Source organism: Drosophila virilis, chromosome 4, assembly GCF_030788295.1.
Source record: "Drosophila virilis strain 15010-1051.87 chromosome 4, Dvir_AGI_RSII-ME, whole genome shotgun sequence".
In the NCBI taxonomy this organism is placed as follows: domain Eukaryota; kingdom Metazoa; phylum Arthropoda; class Insecta; order Diptera; family Drosophilidae; genus Drosophila; species Drosophila virilis.
This window is the reverse complement of record NC_091546.1, coordinates 4,353,209-4,375,998: the sequence shown is the minus strand read 5'-3', so window position 1 is coordinate 4,375,998 and position 22,790 is coordinate 4,353,209. Positions and strand designations below refer to the sequence as shown.

General features: G+C 38.1%; 1 protein-coding gene across 3 annotated transcripts in view; it reads right to left on the bottom strand.

Annotated features, from left to right (window-relative positions):
- Positions 1-22,790, bottom strand: part of Pde11 (Phosphodiesterase 11) — a 91,449-nt gene that overhangs the window by 33,219 nt on the left and 35,440 nt on the right. For 2 of the 3 annotated variants that reach the window (XM_032438647.2, XM_015173099.3), the window contains exons 1-2: positions 20,105-21,215; positions 10,742-10,830 (exon numbers count right to left, since the gene is read on the bottom strand). In XM_032438647.2, the coding sequence (XP_032294538.1) occupies positions 10,742-10,802 (61 nt within the window). In that variant the 5' untranslated portion in view covers positions 10,803-10,830; positions 20,105-21,215. Of the gene's footprint in view, positions 1-10,741; positions 10,831-20,104; positions 21,216-22,790 lie in introns of those variants that run through there. The other variant, XM_070209407.1, reaches the window with a different exon arrangement.

Genomic DNA, 22,790 nt, shown 5'->3' with positions numbered 1-22,790 from the left:
TAAGGGTCTCCGACAAGTAGCTCAGCTATAGCCACGCGTATTTCCCCCGACTACTTGAGATCACGTTTTAGACGCGGGCCCACAGGGCAATTAACTAATGCAGACAAAAAACTGCAAGATAGAAAAGTTCTCTATTAGATGGCGAAGAGCGAATGCTCTATCTTGGTTATATTTAAGATATATACGACTTTATTTGGGGAAATCTATTCTTGGTAGTTCCTAGAGAAGATTTGTGAGTTTTTTTTCGTATACTTTCTATGGCAAATATATGATATAGTGTTTCGTTTCGAGCGATTCTCTTATTATATATCTATAGCTTTTTTACACAATTCGTGACATAGTGGAAGTACCCTAAGTGAGTGTATAGCAAGAAAAAAAAACTGCACTTTGCCTAGAACAATAACAAAATCGTTTATGCAGGCGCCACAGCGCACGTTGCTCGTCAGCTCTCCCTCTCTCTCCCTCTCTTTCTCTCTCTCTATAAGGGGCTGCCGTTTGGGATTTAAGCATCAATTTTAATTCTATACACTTTTATATTAAGCGCCTGGAAAATTTTCCACCAGCTGTGCACGCGAGCAAAGCAAAAATGGGTACAAAAACAGAAAAGCCAAGAAAATAATAATCAACTAAAACAAAGCGCAAAACAAGAGCCAAACGGAAAAACATAAATAAACAGAGACTAGACTCAAGAGAGAGAGAGAGAGAGCGAGCGAGCGAGCGACTTGTCACATTTGCTGATAATGTGGGGGCTTTGTACACAGGAGAATATATCACACACATATACATATATATTAATAATATATATTTACATATACATATATGCATATGCTTATTTATGCTTCTCGATTTGAGTGGCAATTAATGGAATTTGTTTGCATGACTGCCAAAATTTTAGATATATTGCATGACCGGCTAAACAATATAAATTTCATGAATGCAGATTTATTAATGCGAATTTTTATTTGCTTTGTTGCGCTCAAGTGCGTGCGAGCGAGACGAACAGCTGGCTGCATAAATGAGTGCGAGGGCAGCCCACGCTGCCTGGCGTCTGATAAGCAAGAAAACGCAACAGCTAATTGCGCGCGTCACTTGCGGCGAATTGGAGCGACGAGCACAGAGAGCGCAAGTAGGAGAGAGAGAGAGTGGGAGAGTGGGAGAGAGGCGGCGTAGGTATGACGACAACAGCAGCAGCGGCGGCAGCGACGGCGGCCCCAAAAAAGCAGCGTGCGGGCGTCGCTGTCGCCGTTGCCGTTGTCGCTGTCGTCGCTGGTCGCGTGGGCAGCGCATTTCCTCCATGCACTGCATGCACTCGTTTGCCTAATACCCTGTAGCCAAGCTATTGGTTAAACAATGCTGATGCCGTTACATTAACTAAAGAGAGCGTGCTTGAAGAGAGCTTAGTTAAGAGTGGACGCAATGCTGCTGAATGAAGATAGAGGTAAATACAATTTAAATTTGTAACAAAATAAAATTTGTTTGCAGGGCAACTGCAAGTCGTCTGAAATTCTTAGCTTTTCCCACATTTTTCTCGATTTTATTTTTATGTTTCATTTGGCACACATTTTTTTTTTTTTCTTTCTGGTAGTTCGATTTATGACGCAAGAAATGCCTTTCGAATGATTCACAAATCGAGCCCCCCCCCAGAACATGCGAAATGGCCCCACTGTGCTGACTTTTGCACTGCATTTGGCATGCACTACAAATAATAAACTTTATAATATGCAAAGCTAAAGTCATTAAGTGAACTAAATCTGACTCAGAACAATTAATAGACGGCTGATGCCAGAGATCAGTGGAAAATATATAAATTACGTGCATATATAAATATTTCTTGAAATTCTACATATGTTTACATATGTTTTATTGTAGCTGTTTACTTAACGGGCCAACCTTGGGCCATCGAACTGTCTATCCAGATATATAATACATACATGTGTGTGTGTGTGTGTGTGTGTGTGTATGTAGCTCAAAAGTCGGGCAATATTTTATATATTTTATATGCTAATAATTGTGTAAGATAAAAAGCAATGTTGAAATTTTGCCAGCAGCTGACTGAGGCTGGGATAAAATTTTGGTCGAGAGTTGGAGGGGAAGGGGGGGCACACATCATATGATTGTATCAGATGAGAGACATAAATAAAATAGAATTTGTGTATTTGTACCTGAAAGAAAATTTCATTCAAATTGATTTACTTAAGAAATTTGGCTTTTTTAGCATTCGTGTGGATTTTTATATATATATATATATATATATATATATATAGATAGATCTATAGGAATATAGCAAAAGATTTGGGTTTTCAATATATCCCATATAAACATATATGCTGACTTTCTCCACTTTGAAACAACATTTGTCTACACAATAAAAGTAAATGCGCCAATTAGCATGGATTTTGGAAGGTTTCGTTCTTAAAATATAGGGTTCTAAGCTTAAACTGTGATCGCTAAACTAATCTTTGTTATTTTTCTGCCCAAAGAGGGCTCTCATAAGCTAGGTACTAAATTTAAGCTAAATAATTGGTAAAGATCCTGAGACTTTTAGTGGCTTATGATTATTTAATGAATTTTGAACCTAAGATATAAATCTTTATAGTTGTAAGCGGTTGACCCTTCAATATTAGCAACCACTTCATTTGGAAACTTAAGAACATGATTCTATATGATACAGGAGCTCCAAGAGATTGGTTTCCTAGCATTTCTGTCGATCGCTCATTAAACTTCCCTAGTTTTACTCAAATCTTAAAGCCCTTTAAAGGCATATACCAATTTTCGTAGTGCTAGCTCTTGAAGATCCTGAGATATATCAATTTCAAGAGTCGTGCCATAAATCATACTTTCGAAAAGTTAATTAGGCAACATTAATGTGAATTTTATGTGCGCAGCGCATAAATTCCAAACAATTTATGATGTTCTAATGAATTTTTTGTGCACATCAAATCGCCTTTTATGATCGACGACAGAATTTTGTGAGATATTTAAGCTGCTTTTAATTTAAATAAATAATTTGTTTGCAATGCATTTGTTTTGGCTGATGGAACAAGTTTTTGCAACAAGATGTCTTTGTTCGCAACTCGTGAACGCTTTGTACCATAAACAAAATGCAAATTAAAAGCAAAAACAATAAATAAATGAAATGTTGACACGTGCCAGCCGAAAAAAGCCAACAGCTGTTCGTTCGGCCAATGTTAAGGAAACAAAACAAAACAAAACAAAAAAAATGGCACAAATAACACAAACAAAAGGTGTCAAACAATGTTGACAACCGCATCAAAGTAAAGTTCAAAGATTTGGACAAAATTCTAAACATAGAACGCAGAAACCTCAATTCACAAAAATAGTAAACAAATAATAGAAAATAGAAATAATCATATGATACTTGGTTATCATAATGATAATGGCAAAGATTCCCAACCCATTCAAAAACAAAATAAAAAGAGCTTTGACGTCAAGAGAAATTTGAAGAGAGAGCGAGATAGAGAGAGAGAGAGGAAGAGAGGCTGGAGCTGGGTTAGCTCAACTTTGGGTATTTGCCCAAGAACTGTTAACCCACATAAACGAGCCAAACAAGTTGTGTCAAAGCTAAAACAAAACAAAAAAAAAAAAAAAACCCACTCAAAAACAGGAAGAATACCTCACAGTTCCATCTCAGCTGCCCCTGCCACTGCCCGCTCCCCTCTCCGCCACCTGTCCACAGGTAGCCGCTGGCTCGAAGCACCTTCTGTTTAAGGCGCACAATAATAATCCAGCTGTAATTACCATATATGTATGTTGCCAGGCAATCAACTCGCAGATCTTTTGCAATATCTTTGTATTGTGTGGCATATTAAAGACACACCGCCTCACCTCTTCACACCTTGATCACCTGCCCCGCGACTATTACAGCTGCACTTTTACGGTGTGAGTTTGTCTCTGAAATGGTACGGCCGGGTCTGGGTCTATGGCCCCAATGGGGCCATAAAGGCACTTAAAAACTAGAATAAGAGAAGAGAGCGGGAATAAGAGAAGAACAGAGCGGGAATAAGATACAAAGAGAGGGAGCGAGCGAGAAAGAGAGAGTAGGAGAGTGCTTTAAGTCCAATAGTTATTCGCACTGCAAAATCAACAGAAGGAACTGGAAGGTAAGAAAAAAAAGAACTAGTTCCGCAGTCATCTTTCCATCTATCTCATCCATCTCCATAGAAACTAAGCTTAAAACTAAAAAGGGTCTCATTTCGACTAAATTGATAAAAAATATACTAGCTACATCAAAAAAAAAAAAACAAGTTACAAATTCTTGAAGAAAAATAATAGAGAGATTCAATATGAGCTACTTTTAACTAAGCTGGAGCAACATTTCCACTAAATCAATAAAGAAAATAATAATCGAAGAACCGAAAAATAGTCTTGGATAAAAATTTGTAAAATAAACTCAGTTGGAAACTTTTGGAGCCGAATTTCGAGTAAATCGTTAATCAAAAAGAACTTTGAACTAAGCTAAATCGTTAGGGAAAATAAACCTTTTCTCTTTGTATTTTATTTTATAATAAATTTTCCACCTCTTTAATCCCATTATTAAAGAGTTGCCACCTGTTTAAACTGTCAAATCGAGCCAGACAGCCACAAACTAAATCTAATCTCTGCTAACTTTTAAAAATTATAATACACGAGTTTCAAACAGCCCATAAAATGATATTTTGTCATGGATTTAGCTATCAAAAAACTTGACTTTTGCTCACCTGACTGACCCGAGCAGAAATTTCACCACGCCTTTATCTTGGCTATAACCCACCCATGGCCAATGGCTATTTTGGCCAAGTGACGGCATTAAATTCTTTTCATGTATATATATATATTTTTTTTGTATGATTTGACTAAAACTAACATAAAGAAAACGCAAAACTTATCAGCATCTATAAAGAAACATACATACATATTATAATAGGCTGATAGTGCCTGTTCCGTGAGTAATGTCTAGATTTAGCTGGATAACAATGGTAATTCCTCGAGATAATGACAATCACAAACAGCAAGTCGTGTGCGCCAGCCAGAAATGACAGTTAGAAATATACCTTATCGCCCAGCCTTACCTAAAGGCCAGCCACTACTTGGGTCTATCTGGGTTTCAGACTGGCCAAACGCTAACTGGTTCGATACACAGGGCTAGACGGAATATGCATAGAGGTGTCAACTTGTCCGATAATTGCCGTGAATAGCTAACAAAAACTGTTTGGGAAAATGTAATTCCGTGATATTTAATACTCCAAATGATGACTTTTAATATTTTCTACCAGTTTTCTATTTTTAAAGGTTTTTCAATATATTTACACCAGTTCTAACTTAGTTTTAGATCAAGTATCTTAAAGCTCTTTCTGCGCGCTCTCTCTCTCTATCTCTCTCTCTTTATTTCATTGACTCTTATACATTTTCAGAATTTTGAGTACCTGCTGGATATTATTATTTTCAATTTAATATCTGATAATTAGATGTTAATTGCTATTTATTTTATTTTCAAAACTGAGAAAAAGGGAAAGAGAGAGAGAGAGAGAGAGAGAGAGAGAGAGAGAGAGAGAAAACTAACTGCATTTCTTTTAAATATTTAGCATACTAAAGGTATCTTCTACCCGTAAGTATTCACACTTATACGCCAAGACAATCTTATACAATTTCATTCCAAAGAGACGCTCTCAAAAAAAATAAGCTCCTGCCAGAGGAGGCGAAACAACGGAAATTTGGAAGCAGCAGAAGATGAAGAGGTAGAAGAAGAGGGCGCAGCAGCAGCAGCGGCAGCCAAGGAGCGTGCAAAGGTGCGACAAAATCATTTCCGTTACAAGCATGTAAAATACACACACAGACACGCACGCGCCCACACAACGCTGCCAAAGTGTGCGAGTGTGTGCGTGTGTGCGTGTGTGTGTGTGTGTGTGTGTGTGTGTTGGGCTCTTTGGATAAAAGAGCAGCAACATGAAGAACAACAAAGCGAAACTGAACAACGCACCGAGCCGCACCCCCCCGCGCACACCTGTCTCTGCTAGCATTTTGTGGGCGGAAGTGTTGAGCCAAGAGAGGGAGGGGGGGGGGCGGGGGCAGCAGTGCGTTGGCAGCTTATCGTTTGCGTGTTGCGCACTCTCTCGCCCTCAAGCAGCGCCCTCTCTCGCTCTCTCTCTGTCACTGCTAAGCACACCCACTCTTTGTCAACCTTGCGCGCGCTCTCTCTCTCTCTGCCCCTCTCTCTCTCTCTCTCTCTCTCGCATACAACATCAAAAAGATACCTTAAAAAACGACGCACTTGGTACTAAATTATGTTATGCGCCGCACCACAAATAAACATAAACAACAACAATTGGAAAGGCAACAATTTTGTGTTAATCGGCAGCAGACTTATAAATTATATATAATGCATTAAATAATATTGCACGCAATTGAGTTACGACACTTGTTTTTTTTTTGTTTTTTTTTTGGGCACGCAAAATAAAAGACACAATTAATAATAAAAACATAAAAGAATGCGAGATAAGTCTTTGAGTGAGCGACAATTAAAAAAACTAGCTGGCAACGCTGCGCGAGGATGATACAAAAGACGGCGAATTCAATTGGCAGCTGCTGATCAGCTGTAAAAAAAAAAGGCGTAGAAGAGCGCGCAGAGCCGAGCTTGCGACTCGCAACAATTGCACTCCGACTTCAACTCAAACTCACTATTGCATTCTGCTTTGGACACTCTCTTTTATTTTTATTTTTTTTGTTTTATTTTTTGCACTTGCTCTCACTCTATTCGCTATTTGCATTTATTTTTAGCGGCTTGCCGAATATTTTCTTCTTTTCTTCGTTGTGCATAATTTTGCGCCTATTATTTGATTACTTGCCGCTGCGAAGATACATAGATTTGTAGATATTTTCACACCTCTTTACACACACATACACACACGCACACACAGAATGATTGGGGAAAGAAGCAGAATGAGCACGCGACCGTTGATCGCTTACGTTTTAGTTTGCGTTTTTTTTTTTTATTTTTTATTTATTTTTGATTCGCTTCAGCGCAGAACGAAACGAGAAGGCAGACAAAACTGAAAACGACGCGCGCATCTTGCAGATACTTTTTGATAATATATCTTGTATTTTATTTAGCAGCTACACTGCAAAACTCTGCCCGAAAGAGATTTGATTGAATTTATGTGTTGTTTTTAATTGAATTTAGTTGCGTTCTCAATTGTTGCCTTTTTTTTATTTTTATTTTGTTTTAATATTATTTCAATTCACTTTTATTTTTCGGGCCGCTTTTGCTGTCGCGCCAACCAAACACGTCGAATATCTGTGAGATACTAAAAACGAGTTGCGCTCAAAATTGCGGTGCCAGCCGCAGAGTCAAAGCAACGGCAACGGCAACGGCAAAGGCAAAGGCGACGGCAGAGCTGCGCTGCTCGACGCGACGCGACTCGACGCGGCGCGGCGAATTCGCCTAAAATAAACAAAGCAAAACGCTCAAAAGAACATTGAGCGCTTTTTTGCTGTTGTTGGCTGGCTTTGTGACTTTGCGTATTATTTACATTCGTGCGAGCGATTAATGAACTTCAGCTGCGCTCCGCTCAGTTGCCACGCAGCGCTCTCTTAGCGTCTATCGCGTGCGCTCTCTTTAGCTTAATCGCATTCCTCAAGCGCGCGTGTGTGTGTGTGTGTAGTTTGTTGTCTTTTGTAGATTTGCTCGCCTTTTCAATTGCATTCGCATTCACAATTTACAGTTGATAGCGTTAATTCTGCTTTGGTGTTTCCAGATTTCTTATCAGTCGCTAAATTGTATCTGTGTGTGTGTGTGACCTGGGAAATGGGCAACAGTTGCTGTTGTTGTTGTTGTTGTTGTGGCCATGGCCGTAATTGATTGCCGCTCTCTGACTGCAGATAGAGAGGCCAATAAGTCTTCGTAAATCGTAAATTGTGAATCGTAAATAAGCACATTTTTGTCTGCCTGCAATCTGGCAGCTTTATGAACTAACGGTGAGCCTGGACAATGGCCAACAAGTTGCCAGAAAGTCAAAAAAAAAAAACGAATACGGAAAATATGTGGAAATTAATATATACATAAATTAATAATAGAATATTGAATGTATTTGCACTATAAAATGGACGACTGACGCATTCGATTATGAGAAATCAAATTCTCTTTTATTTGATAAGTTAAGCGGAATACGAGTGACTACCTATAAAATAACCCAACTTATCTTTACGAATATTCATATTCACCTAGCAAGTTTTCTTTGAACTTTTAAAGGACCAGCATAGAGTTTGCTTATAATTCAATATCAAACATGTTCTCAAAGAACAGACAACAGCTGAGCAGCTGTTTTAGTTGTTATTGTGTGTTGTCATGTTATTTCATTTATATGTGTATTTATTTTGTCAAACATGACTCAAAGCGCACCAATGCACCGTTAGTAAGCCAGCCAACAACAACAACAACAGCAGCAGCAGCGGCAGCAGCTTTGGCTTGGAAAATGAACGCCAAAGAAATTTGTTGTATGCAAGCAACAACAAAAACTGAGCGCAAAACAAAAACCGGCTTTTGAGTTTGAGTGCAAAAGCAATAAAAAGCGCTCAAAAAAAAAAAAAAAAAAAAAAAACGCAGCCAGCTGTTGCAAGCTTTTCGATAGCTTTCTGTGTGTTTGCAAAAGCAAGCACGAAAAGCTTGGCAAGCTTACGATATGCGCTTTGAGTGAAGTTTATTTATTGAGTGCCCGCCAGTTTTGTATTTATTTATTTCGCTTTTTTTTTTATTTTTGCTGCTGCTGCTTTTGCTCAATGCCAATTTGCCGGCAACATTTGTTTTGGCTGGTCTCACTCTCGACGCTTTGTGTGCGTGTGTGCGTGTGTGCGTGAGTCGGAAACGGAAATGCTGGCAACAGCTTGAAGAAACGTGACAGCGCCGCTTCCGCTGGCAGAGCGGCCAGGCGTGTTGACAGAGCGTGCGGCACGCATTTGGCCACTTGAGCCGCGCTTCACTGTACTCTTCACGCTTTCCATGGCCACACAAATTGGCCATAAAGTTCGGTTTTAGCCATGTTTTAGTTGTGTTTGTTTCGGTTTTGTTTACGCTTGTTTGAAATTAATTAAAACTTTATGTGATTGTTGCGCACAACTTTTGAGTGTCCCCCCCACCCCCTCCCCACTACACCCCTTCCCTTCCACTTTGGCTTATAGTTTGAGGGGGCTGCAGCAAATCACTTGACTTGCTGCCGCTGCTTCTGTTGGCCCAATTGCTTTTTTAAGGCAGCTTCATTTCTCTATTGATTGGCCCAAAAGCATTTTCACAGTTTTCGCAACTTTTCAGACGTTTTATGCACATTTTATGGCCCGACGCACAAAAATCTATCTAATTAAAATGCAGTCAAGTTTTGGCCACAATTTATGGCAAGCAGCAGGCATTGTTGCCGCACACAAGACACCAAAAACAAAAACTCTCTTGAAATAGTCTTACATTATTAAAGCCCAGGCAACAGGTTTTTAGCCCTTTTGTTGGCCAAGAACTGGGCACCTTTTACGCGCGTTAAATTCAACAATTTATTGCCAACTTTACATGACAGCAAAATGTATTCTTTTGGCCACTTTGCTGTGGGCCAAGCACTAAATCAACCCACTAACTTAAGCCCATCTTTATTCAAGTTAAGCGACATTAAAATTCAGCGAGTGCTCATTAATATTTTATCTGGTCACGCAAATGACAGCAAGAAATAACAATCAGAAATTTGTGCGTTTGGCATTATCGACTGGCCGATACCCTGTTATTAGCCGAGTCGATCTAGTCGTGTCCGTCCGTCCATCCGTCTGCCCCCCCTGTTTGTTTAAATGCAAGGATCTCAGAACCTATAAGAGCCAGAGACTTGAGCTTTGGAACGCAGATCCTTCTAGTGCCCGCGCAGCACGAGTTTGCTTTCGATAATCGATAATTTATCCCGTTTCTAGGCAATCGATTAGAATCGATATCTAAAACTTATTTTTTGAGCAAATCTCGTACGTTTTAATAGCTAAAGTCGCCAAATTTGACATGTAGATTTTAAAATATTATTAACAAATCAATTATTCTTCATTTTATGCCTACCCTCCATATCCCCAGTGCGTGCTACAATTTGTGTTGGTAGAGCAAGATTTAGGGTATCTGCTAGTTGAACACGCCCGACTAAAGCACTTTTTTTCATTTTATTACTTTAGCCAATAACTTTTCTAATAAATATCTTTAAACCCTCTTTTCTAAAAACCGCTTTTCTGCGAAGCTTTTCTTCAAAAACCACTTTTTGATGCCCCCATTTTTTATTTTCTGTTTATTTTTGACCTCCTTTTGGAATCTTCTTTCTCTATTTTCTCTATTTGCTGCCAAGCTTCCATCAGTTACCCCTTTCGGGCATCCTTTATGGCTAGAGGGTATCGAAAAAGGGCGCCGTTTAAGAGTCAATCGTCGCTGATAACCAGCTTGTGCACTAAACTGAAACAATGCTGGGATAATGAACGCCTAAGCGTGCTGCGAATTAGAGAACAAAACATGTCGGATGCCAGTGAACTTTGACCGAACACGCAGGACGCAGAACGCAGGACGCAGGACGAGCTGTTGTTGCGAGCCAGTCATTAAATTGGCAGCTCATGAATAATGTCAAATGGATAAATGTCAAATTGATAAATTGTCGCTTAAAAACTACTTAAATATGCCTAGATTTGAACTGGAACTGTAACTGGAACTAGTAATAGAACGTGAACTGGAACTGGAACTGGAACTTACCAATCTTGCGGCGAGCGCGCCATAGAACCGGAGGCGCAGCTTGGTTGGGCGAAGAGGCCATTTCTATATAGTTTCCTTAAAGCCGATATCTACAAAATGTTGTTAAATAAATAATAATTATTAACAAATTATTAATCACATTAATAAAGATTGCTTAATTAACTGCTCGATCGCCCTCATATTTGGCCTTATGCAATGGGTTTTTAGAAAACTTGGCCAAATCTTTTGTGTTCATATCCGCCAAAAATGCCAAAGCACAACCGTCAGCAAAAAACAACAACAAAATATCCAAATGCAAAATCATGAATGACAGCGCTGATTAATGAAGCCAGACAAAACATCATTAGGCCAATGTGCAGAGTTGGCTTTAACGAACTTTGAATCCAAAGTCTGGGATGGTTCCTTTTTTTTCGTTTTTGTGAAAAGTTTGCTTTCATTTTGAGCTTATTATTTTAGTTAGTGTATATAATATTGAAAAATACTTTTGGAGATTGAAATACATATGTTTGCAAAAGAATTTGTCCGAATTGATTTTAAATTTAAAAGAGCTGCGAGCTTCATCTAGTTCAAAACAGTTGGTCAAAGTTAGTATATGTCTGAGCGTTGAACTGGCTAGCGAGAGGTCGCTGGTTCAAATACTGCAACAAATTTCAATTGAAAGTAATAATAACGTTCCACTTGTGCATCTTTAAACCCAGATTTAGCTTAGACTACATAATAATAGCTCCTTAATATTATCTTCAAATTTGTCTTAAGCTAAATATTGCCCAGATTACTTTATTCATTAAAAAATTCTCATGCATAGCGCCGACTGAGACATTACACTATCAAAACGGAAAACTTCCTGTTCATTTCATTCATCAAAAACACTTGAGGCTCTTTCTGGAGAAAAACCTATTCACAGCTAAGAGTTTCTCACAAATGTCATGATTCACATAGCAGACTTCTAGAATGATATTTTGTATATATATATATATATATGGGTATGTCAATCTAACAATCTCTACGACATGCGTCTTTCGGTGGCATGCGTCATGATTAAAAAGCAAAAACAATACAATAAAATGCCAGAATAAATATTTGTACGGCGCATTGTTGAATGAAATGTTTTATTGAATGAAAACTACAAATGAAAGGCGAATCGAGACAATATATAGATAGAGTGCGAGAGTGATATATATATATATATATGTGTGTATCTGCCGATATGGCAGCGCAATATATAGAGTTGATTCTGTGCAAGAATTTGTAGGAAAAACGCGCTCTCTTGCAGCTGCCTTTCTTATCAGCGACGCGCTGCTTCCTCTTCTTCATTGGCCGCCCCTTATCAGGCGCGCCAACGACCTTGACAACAAATACATATATATATATATATACTTTTTTTTATTTGAGTTTTTTTATCTGACATTTGTTGCGCGCGCATTTCAATCGATGTCCACTCAAAGTCAAATTGTGCCCCTCAAACGCGCGGAAAAGTCAATGAACTGGGCCAACTTGGCGAGGGGCACAGATTGCGCTTAGATTTTGTTGTTGCCGGCGGCGGCGCTTGCAAAAACAACAACAAAAAAATAATATTAATAAAAAAGAGAGGAAAGAGACACGAAGCAGGCGCAAGAGTAAACATGAAGAAACACTTACAACAAAGCAACGCAGCCGAATTCAATTAAACTTAATTCAAAGAAACTAATTAGAAGCAAAGGAAAAAAAATAGAAGCAAAAAAAAATCAAGAAAAACTATTGCTCAAATATGCCGCACTTTGTATACACTTGCTGGCAAACGACAAGGAGAATTAATATTATTTTACATATTTTTATAATTTTAAATCTTTTTAATTTACTTAAAATGTAAATTAATACTCATTCTATTAAACATGATCAAAAGAAACTAATTAAAAGCGAAGAAAAGATTGAGGAAAAAATCAGGAAAAAATATTATGTTCTTTCTCTCTCTCTCTCTCTGTCACTCTCTTTATATCATTGCCTGTCTGCCGTCCCTCTCTCTCTCTCTTTCTCTATCGTCTATCTCTCCCTTTCTTTCTCAATCTCCCGCAGTCTCTTTGCTATTAATATCAACAAAAGATATATTTCAATGGACTCAGGCCAAACAAGTGTATAAATATGTCCATATAGAGAGCTCACACATTGCCCAACAATATTAATGTACTCTCTGTGAGTGTATATAAGCAAAAAGAGTTCAACCTGTTAATTGCCCTTTTGCTGCACGTTTTGATTGCAATTTTTTGATAAGGCGAAAAACAAATGCAACAAAAACTAGTTTGTAATTAAATAAATACGAAACTGTGCAAAAAGTCGACACATGTGTCGCCTTTGCAGTCTAATTATTACTATTATTAATATTATTATTATTGTTATTGTTGTTGTTGTTGTTGTTGTAATTGTTTCTTTTCAGAAATTATTTATTGCGGCGCCAAAATGTCGAATGTGTCGATCAAAATGTCGACTATTATCATAGCCAGAGGGCAGGCGAGTTGGGCCTGGCTAAATCTACCCTATATATGTATACATATATATATATATGCATATAAATATATATGAGTGTGTGTGCATATATGTGGGGAATCGGTCGGACAATGATTATTAAAACTGCGCACATTGAATGCAATTAGTTGCTGCACAATGCCCCAAGACAATAACAAACAAATTGCAATTGGCAGATGCGAGTAAAGGAAAACGATAAGCAATAACATTTAAATTAAAAAAAAAACGAAACAAGAGGACTCGAGTGGGGAGTGCCCAACTAGCGATACCCTGCACCTTCTTTTCTTACTAAAGGGTTAAGACGGTAGCCATCAAATGAAAGATACTTAAAGACTAAAAAAACAGGATTTCGATAACGATTTTTATCGTTTGCTTTGAAACGAGAACAAGTTATCGATTATCGATAAACTCGTACTGGGCGACCATTCGAAGAACATACGTTCAAAAGCTTCTCAAGTCTCTGGCTTTTAAAGGTTCTCAGATCCAAGCGTACGTACATAAGGAGAGATTGAGAGACGGAGAGATCAGAAGGACGGATAGACAGACGGACATGTCTAGATGGACTCGGCTATTGACGCTGATCAAGAATATATATATACTTTAGGAAGATGCCTGCTTCCGCCTGTTACATACATTCGCAAACAATCATCATACCCTTTGTACCCCTTTTGTATGGATTCAGGTTATAGAAAGAGGTAGGAAAATGCCACAGTGGAAAGAAAAGGGGCTGAGAGGAATTAGATTCTTAACCGCAAATCGTGTACATTAGATAACTGCATATTGTCGAGTGTATAATTGGTAGATAGTGAACAGATAGTAGATAAACACACACACTTACACACATGCAACAGGTTTGAGCGTAAATGTGTGTGTGTGTGTTTGTTTCAATTAATGCTAACTGGAACTTTGTTTAAATCAGATTTGATTTAATGAATATTAATTTCTAGATAGATAGATTTGATTTAATTAATAACGATTTCTATTTAAGCTAGACTTAATTAATAAAATAAATGCAAATAATGCTCTCTATTCATAAGGCCCACATTGAGGTATATATTTCTTGCCAATTGTGTAAACAAACATAAAAATAATTTGGCTCTTAAGCTCTTAGATAATAAAAAGGTAACATAAAACATATATATAATTAATATAATTTAATATACTGTGTCCAGACAGATTTCTAAAGCATATTACCCGGCATTGTCTGGTTTAAGTGTATGTTAAAAATGCACGTGAAAAACTGCATCAGCTGCAACAGGCAGATGCCAACTCATGATTTGAACCAGCAACCTCTCGCTCGCAGAGGGCCCATGACATCATGTCGGCATGCATCCTGACGCTGACAAAAATTTTTGGCCACTTTTAGGTCAAAAGTTTCTACAAGTTTCCGCTTCCGTTGATCAACAATCTGTCTAGTTCTTATATATATTTCGATTGATATTTCTACCCAATAATCAATCTCTTTAATCGGATACTTCATAACAAATCAAGCAACTTTTGCGCCTTTCAATCATTTTGATAAAAACAAAAAACTCAGTCAATTAAAAATGTCAAAAAGTTGATGAAATGCGACAAAGATAACCACATGAAGGGGAAAAAAACGCAAGCACATTATCGCAGCCACAATTTCAATTTCACATTAACAATAAAAAATAAACATTTTTTTAAGCTACAACAAATTAATAATTTATAACAGGCGCGATGCGTATCACGCAATGTTGATCATTTTGTACATGCTAAAAGGCCAAAAAAATAAAAAAAATTATTAAAAAAAAAAATAGAAGAGCGGCAATAAAATGCGTAATCATAACAATAATAATCAACACAACAATAGCTAAACACGTACAGAGAAAAGACCACGAGATTGGAAAAAAAAAAAATAAATATGATTGTTGCAATTGTTGCGATTCGCAACTTGTGAACGCACAAGTCAAACAGCAGCTGACGATGGATAAACACTCGGCTTCGACACACAAAATATAGGTGAGACCTGGCTAGTGGGCGTAGAAGACAGCGGGGGAGGTTGTGGAGAGGGAAGTGAGAAGCACGGAGAAGAGTCGCTTGGCCAAGGCGACAGTCGAGCACAACAAATCAATCAGCCGAAATATGCGCATTTCATGACTGGCATTTTAATGCTCGATATATATACCCTATAAAAATGGGAAAGATGTTGTGAAATGGACGTCGAGCTTGTCACGTGCTGAAAAGTGTTGGGATGAATGTTTTAAAAGCAAAATCAGGCAAACACAAAGGGTAAAAATCAAATGAAATACGCCTTAAAAGGTGGAATTTGAGTGAAAATATATTGTACGAGACTTTTGTTGCAGTTGAAACTCATTTTCACACTTCAACACAATAAAAAGAAAGCCATTTAAGACATACTTAAATTTTGTTAATTTCCGATATTTAAATTTTCCCATATTTGAAAATTCCACCCAGAAATGTGGAATATGCGTGAAAAGCTCGATTAGTTTGTTTTTCACAAACACAATCTGTATATAAGTATATAATTTTAAAATTTACAGAGCATATAGAGTATACACAGTGCAGAGCATACACGATTCGTTTTGCCTAGCACCAAATAATATTCGCTTTTGGTAATTATTTGGCACATAAAATTTAAAGTTGAGCATGTATAATAAATATTGTTTTCAGTTATTGTCGCCTTGATGTGGGCGGCGTTGGCAACACTTGCTGCATGCCTAATGGCAACCCTGGTCGAGCGAAAACTCATATTTGGGAGTCCACGGGAGCGACTAAATGTGAATGTGAATGGGATTGTGAATGTGAATGTGAATGTGAATGGGATTGTGTATAAATTGTGTGGTATTGCGGTTAGTGCGTCGTTCAAAATGCTGACATGCATGTCACAATAGATAAGATATACGAGTGGGCATATACTCTGCTTTATATACAATATTATATCTATAAGCTTGGTAAATATTTGTTGTTTGCGCAGATTTGCTGGCGCTGATAAAATGCCTGTGTGAGTGTGTTTGTGTCTGCGAGAGATGGGAAAGGCCAACAAAGAGAAGTGCTATGGTAGATACTGCTCGACTGGATGATGCCCCCTATAGCTTGCAGTCTTAAATGGCTTTTGTGTTTATTCCTATATAGTTATAAGATTTTTATAATATCGAGAGTATACCTCAAGAGAAGGGGAAGGGTATGGAATAGGCGAAATATTCTTGATTCATGCCCAAAATATACGATTGTAACAATAGAAGCTTATCGAAATTGATCGATTTTTAGAAGACTGCAAGAGTTATCGATATTGGGATATAGCAAAAACTTCATTCCATATTTAAAGACTATAAATCTTATCGTATTTAAGATTCGCAATAACAGCAACAGCAATATACCTTTTCTCTTTACAGATTTTCAGGTTATAAAAGGAAATGAATCGAATAAGTGAAACTCTTTTAATCTACGCCAAAAGAGCCGGAGGGATATCTATCGACTTTGTTTGTAAATAGCAGAAGATTTCTTACAACTTAAAAGACATTCAATCTTACAGAAGAAGAAGAAGATACAACCATCTGCTCAATATGATCCATGCCCAAAGATACGCTTATCCTACAAGCGATATTTATGGATTTTGGGAAAATCTGAAAGACTAATCGATGTTTGCGAATCGCACAATTCTCAGTCTTTAACTCAATGAGTCTCTATTATTCGAAGGTGATTCCCCACGCCTAATATATATTTATATAAGGGCAATATACCCTTACTTTTTACACACTTTCAGTGGCAACAGCAAATAAAAGGCTGCCAGTCATCAGTTTCCAGGTGAGGTTCCGTAGACTGTGTGTTAAAAGCCACGCGTATCACGAATTAACACAAATATGCTGATTGACTGGATCAATTGTTGGGCTTCGACTTCGACTGCCAGTTCGCGTTCGCATTCGCGTTCAAGTGTTTTCCCTAAATTGTCAACGCCAAGCTGTTGGCACACCTGTTAATGATGCGCATGATTCATGGCCGGATCAGTTGGCCAACTTCACTTAGCGATATCTCTGGCCGGAGTCTCAATTGGTAACGCTTCATTAACAGTGCCACGCAAATGTTAATGTATGCGTTCATGACGTCGGCGTTCGGCTGACGCAGTTGTTCCCCTTTAAAAGTCTGACGTCTTAACATCTGGCAACCTTTTCGTCTGACGTCAGAAGTTATTGCAAAATTCAAAGTTATTTCTGGTTATTTCCGCTAAATGCAGGAAACGCGTACCTGCCGATAAGAAATGCTTTGCACCTGTCGCCTTGATTCATTTGAGCCGTAAACGTTGCAAGCGGAACTGATTAACTCTCCAATTTATTGAAGCTGACTTAAAACTAGTTTCGGACACAGTTTTTGTGGCATTTGCAGAACTTAACTCAAAGTGTCATAATTAGATCCAATCAAAGCCTGAAAATGCCGGTGTATACTAATTCTCAACAAGTTTGCGCTGCCTGTGAACTAGTTCAATGCTGAAATTCTATTGAATACACTTATTTTTGATTTGTAAAAGCAAATCGAGAGCTGGTTCCAATACTTAAGGGAGAGCTACATAATTGAGAGTTAATAAAGCATTTTATTATTAAGAATTTAAACCAGTTCGCAAGCCAATCTACAATCAAACTGATTGTACTGCTAATATCATCTAGTTCATTCCTAATAAGGAACTGATTCTGAAGCGTATAGACTTTCTGAACAAATGAACCAGTAATGGTTCCACTCTTAAATTTTACCATTCTCTAAGTGTTTTCGGAAGAAAACTGAACTGGTTCCGTTCTTATGTTTACAAAATTGCACTAAGAACTGAAACTAGTTCCTTTAACAACGTTGAATTTCATGCCATTCTTTAATTTGAAAGCTCATTTAGCTGCTTTGACATTGGATTAGTAGAACGAGTTTGCGGTCGTTGTTTTAAACTAGTTCCTGGGCTAGAAAGTGTGTAGAAAGGAACTGATTCATTGAGCAAACATAGAGAGTTATTTCTGCATAGAACTGGTTCTTTGAACAAGCATCGAATGTTATTTCTGAGCCAGTTCAAGAGTGCTTTTGGCAAGCAACTGAATTAGTTTACACTCGCAAACAAGTTGCATATTTTTAAGTTTTTAGTTCTTTCAAATACTTAACTTAATAGAATTGTAAGCTATATTTTGCTACAAGTCACACTTTCTTATCTTAAACATAATTGTTTTTGGGTCTTGGAGAGTAAGACTTGAGTTTTTACTACCGAAATAAATGTCAAAGGCGTAAAAACCCTTCACTTATCTGTGGCTGTGCCACATAAAATGTCAAAATTATCTAACCTCAGCTGGCAGGCAGGCAAAAAAAAAAAAAAAACAAAGGCCAAACAGAAAGACAGGCAGGTGGATAGACGAACAGGTAGGCAGGCACTTAGATGATATCTGTTCGCACTCCGCCCACATAATAAGACGAGCACTCGAGTAGTTCCATAAAAACGGCCAAAGCTAGCTAATTAGCGGCAACTTGTGCTACCAACAACAATAATAATATTAATAAACATAAAAATTCTATGTGCAAACGGATAAAAAATAAACTCGCTTGATAATACAGTTAATTTAATTAGCCAGTTAGCAGGCGAGTCACGTTTTAAGCACCTGGAATTTGATCAAGTGCTGAAAAGTAAATGTCAAACCGGAGAACCTTTTGCGTGATCGATATCGAGCAGGAAGTGCGACAGAGACTCTATGTAGTGCCACACTCGTAACACCTAAGTATTTGTCGATATGTTCAAAATGGGGAAGTCAATGCACGAGTTATTTGTATTTGGGGTGCATACTTATGGCTGTAACTGTGTGTGTTTGCACTGCATTTTAGCTTTGAGCAGCTTTATTTTTTACGGTTGCAATTCGTTAACGTAAGTTTCTCAGTACTTTAGAAGTTTTTTTTTTTTTTTTCTTTTGGTGGGTTTACACTGTTCAAAAAAATCCATTTTAAAATGGAATAAAAAAAGTAATTGAGTGCCTGTCAAGGGTCTCAAAATGTCGAGTTAATGCTTCTAAATTGTTCTTATAGAAAGCAAAAATGATTTTATTCTTAATTAAAGGCAAGCCAATACTTTTTTTTTTACGGTGTATCCGGTTAACACACACCGATGACAGGCCAATTTCCTTGGGGGTACCGTTAACATGAACTAACTGTAAACTAAGCTGATGCGCCAAGGCAACAACGTGTCATTCAGTTTTGTGTGGAGCACAAAAACAAAAAACAGGCCATAAAAGCTGATTTTACAATTTAGCTGAGACACGTAGCAAAGGTAATGGATGAGCGGGTTGGACAAGAGGAGGAGAGGTTAGAAGAGGGGTTGGCCATAAACTTCAAGTGCTGCTGCCGCTCTGCTGCTGTCTGAAGTATCTGTATCTGAATGTCTTATCTCATTGAGCGTATGTAGCCCCATATTCAACTGGAATAAACTCGTATAAGCCTCAAGCTAACTGCCCACATGCACCGTTATGCGACCAACGGCAGAAAAAGAAGAAGAAGCAGACGACGACGAAGCAGAAGAAGAGTGCAAAACTTTGAACAGTCTCAAGCGGTCACTCGCATATACCACAAAGCAGAAAAGACCGAAAGCGAAGGGTAAGAAATTGGAGCAAAAAGAGACGTCAAAATATAAACAAAACTTTTGGCAGACGCAAAATGAACTAAGAAAATGTGTAAAAGCAAAAATGAAGAATGAAAAAAAATGCACCAGCATAAAAATTATGCTGAACAACATTGTTAAGAAACAGTTGTTCATATAATCCAGAGCTGTTTTCTTTTTCTACTTATTTCCATAAGGTGAAAATTGTTTAAAGTTTCAATTGACTTTGATTTGCTTTGCAATTAGATTCATTCAAAACTGATTATACTTACATTGAAGATTAATTAGTTAGTTAAGCTTGCTTTTACACACACAAACTCGGTTAGAAAATATTAATAATATTTGATATTTGTTGCCTTTGTTTTAGCGCCGATTGAAATCACATTTAAATACACAGATGCGAGTGCTTAGAGACTCGGTATTAATACAAGTATAATCATATATATATGTGTGTATGTATATGTGTGCATATATGTATTGATATTTCAGTTATATTTGACCGACTCGACGCGTCGCGACTTTCGTTTGAAAATTTCGCGTTTTGTTTTGTGCGTTTTGTTTTTGTTTTTTCGGATTGGTGGGAGAGGGGAACTCAAACACAAACAAAAAACTGTCGCTGCTATAATAAATTAAAGCGTGCTTGAGACAGAGACGGCAATAGCAGAAGTAGTAGAAGACGAAGCGCACACACACACACACGTACATATATTTAATTTCTTGACTTCTTTTGCTGCTCTTTTCGCATGCCTTAGAAAATTATGAATATTAATCACGAAACGGCCAAGTTAGCGTTTTATTCCATTATTATTTTTAGTGGAAATTTAAAAAACAACAACATTTATTAAGCAAACTCAGCGGTCGCCGCTGCTGCTGCTGCTGCTGCGCGTTTTTTTGTTTTGTTTCAGCCGCCAAAGCACTTGAACAACAACATTTCTACAATAACCCATAAAAAGAAATACTTTTTTTTTTTACTTGCTTCACACACATAGAGGCGCGCGCGTAAACTGAGCAGCGTGTGGGTGAGGGAGGGGGTATTGGTAAATTCTGCTGCTTCTTTTTTGCACTTTGCTCTTTTTCTTCTTTATATTTTTTTGTGGGTTTACCTTTTGGGCTGGCAGGTACAAAAGTTCGTTTCACAATTTTTGAATTTCTTTGTTGTTGCTGCTTTTGATATTTGCTGACTGCCTTTGCCGCAGTTAACACAGACACACATACACACGCTCGACACACGATCAGCCGCTGGATCAGATCATCATTATCAGCATGATTATGATGTTCCCAGCGTGCGCGAGGGCGACGACGGTTGCTTTCGTTTTAACTTTCGGCAAAAGCGTACAGACACACTGCGGAAACGAACTGCACGCGACGAGCTCTCAGCGTTGACTGATCGACGCTGTCTCTGCCAGCACAGCTGCTGCCGTCGACGTTACTAATGCTGCTGCTGCTGCTCTATGCCCTGAGAGTTTAGTGTGGGGAGAGTCAATGTGGGAGAGCGCTCTCCCAGCATGGCGTGCGCTGTTCCAGCTTTGCTCAAACGTTGTAATATGGTTCTTTCTTGCATATTGCCCTCCCGCCCCCGCCCTCCTGTACCAGATAAATTCCCCTTCTCTTGCTGAACTCTGTGGGCTGTCTTTTTGGCAGCTAACGGGTCCAAAGTCTAAATTGAAGGGGAAGGCAAATTTGCAATCTCCCAGCCGCAACGTCTGCGCTTTTCAATTGCCCAATGCCCATAGGCCAAAAAAGAGAAGTGTTTTATTAATGAGTGACCGCCAAGAAGATACCCTGTACTGCGCGCAGATCTCTATATAATATATAATAAAATAAAACTAGATTAAGTTTATACAGACATTTATGACTAATGCGAGTCGCTTGTGCATAAAGATCTCATTTATGGAGTCGGAGCTGCTTCCTCTTGCCTGTCACATGCATTTGCTCAAAACTATAATGCCCGTTGCCTGGTATAGGTGTACAGGGTATAAACAGTTGTTTGTAAACAGCTTGCAGTTGCTTTGTTTTTGTCTTTGCTTTTTCTTGTTCTGCTTCATCTTCTTCTTGTTCTTGCTGTTTGCCTTCACACTTGGCCCCGCCGCCGACGCTGAGGTGCTAATTAAAACCTATTCTCGCCGTGCTTAGCTCCCCACCCCGCCCCCCATGTAATGCCCTTGTATACTCTCGCCCTATTTGAGGCTATTTCGAAGCATATTGGAAATAAGCTCTTAACTGGAATCTGAGTAAAGCACCAAATGGATTTATAATCATATGCATGCATGTTTTACTTAAGTATTCAATATTTATTTATTCTTAAGACATTCAACTAAGCCCAGCTGTCATAAGCTGGCATCGAACCCGGAAATATTGTGAGTAAGTGCAATGTTTTATCGACAGACTGGTTAAACAATTTCCCACTGAAAATGCATTTCCAATAAGAAAAAGTTGCTTGACAGAGGAGAAGAACTTGGAAAAAATGTTGAAAATTCCACAATTTCCCTTTGTATCCCATTTCTCATATATAAGATAATATTTGTAAATTAACAAAGTGGCAAATCCAAATAGGAATTTCCACATTTTTAATGTGCCTATAAAAACAATCATAAATAAATGCAATATTTGGTAATTCCCAGAATTCAATTGTTTCAACTTGTCGAAGGTGTGTTCAAATATCGCGGCACTGCTTCCCTAAAACCAGGCTAAATGGGGTAGATGGGTTTTGTGCAAATGTATGCAACAGTCAGAAAATGTAGGAGAATAAGAAATATGGACTCACAGCTATATTCGAGGGTACAAATTTGATTAAATCCCAGATATCACCGTGAAGAAAGGGTCAAACCTCGTGAAAATTGGCTGTGTTGTGAACGAGTTATGAGTATGGGAAATTTGAGCACAAGTCTATATGGATTTCTGGGGGTAAGTCTAACCACATGTGTATAAATTCTTGTATACCATGCGAAGAACGAATTT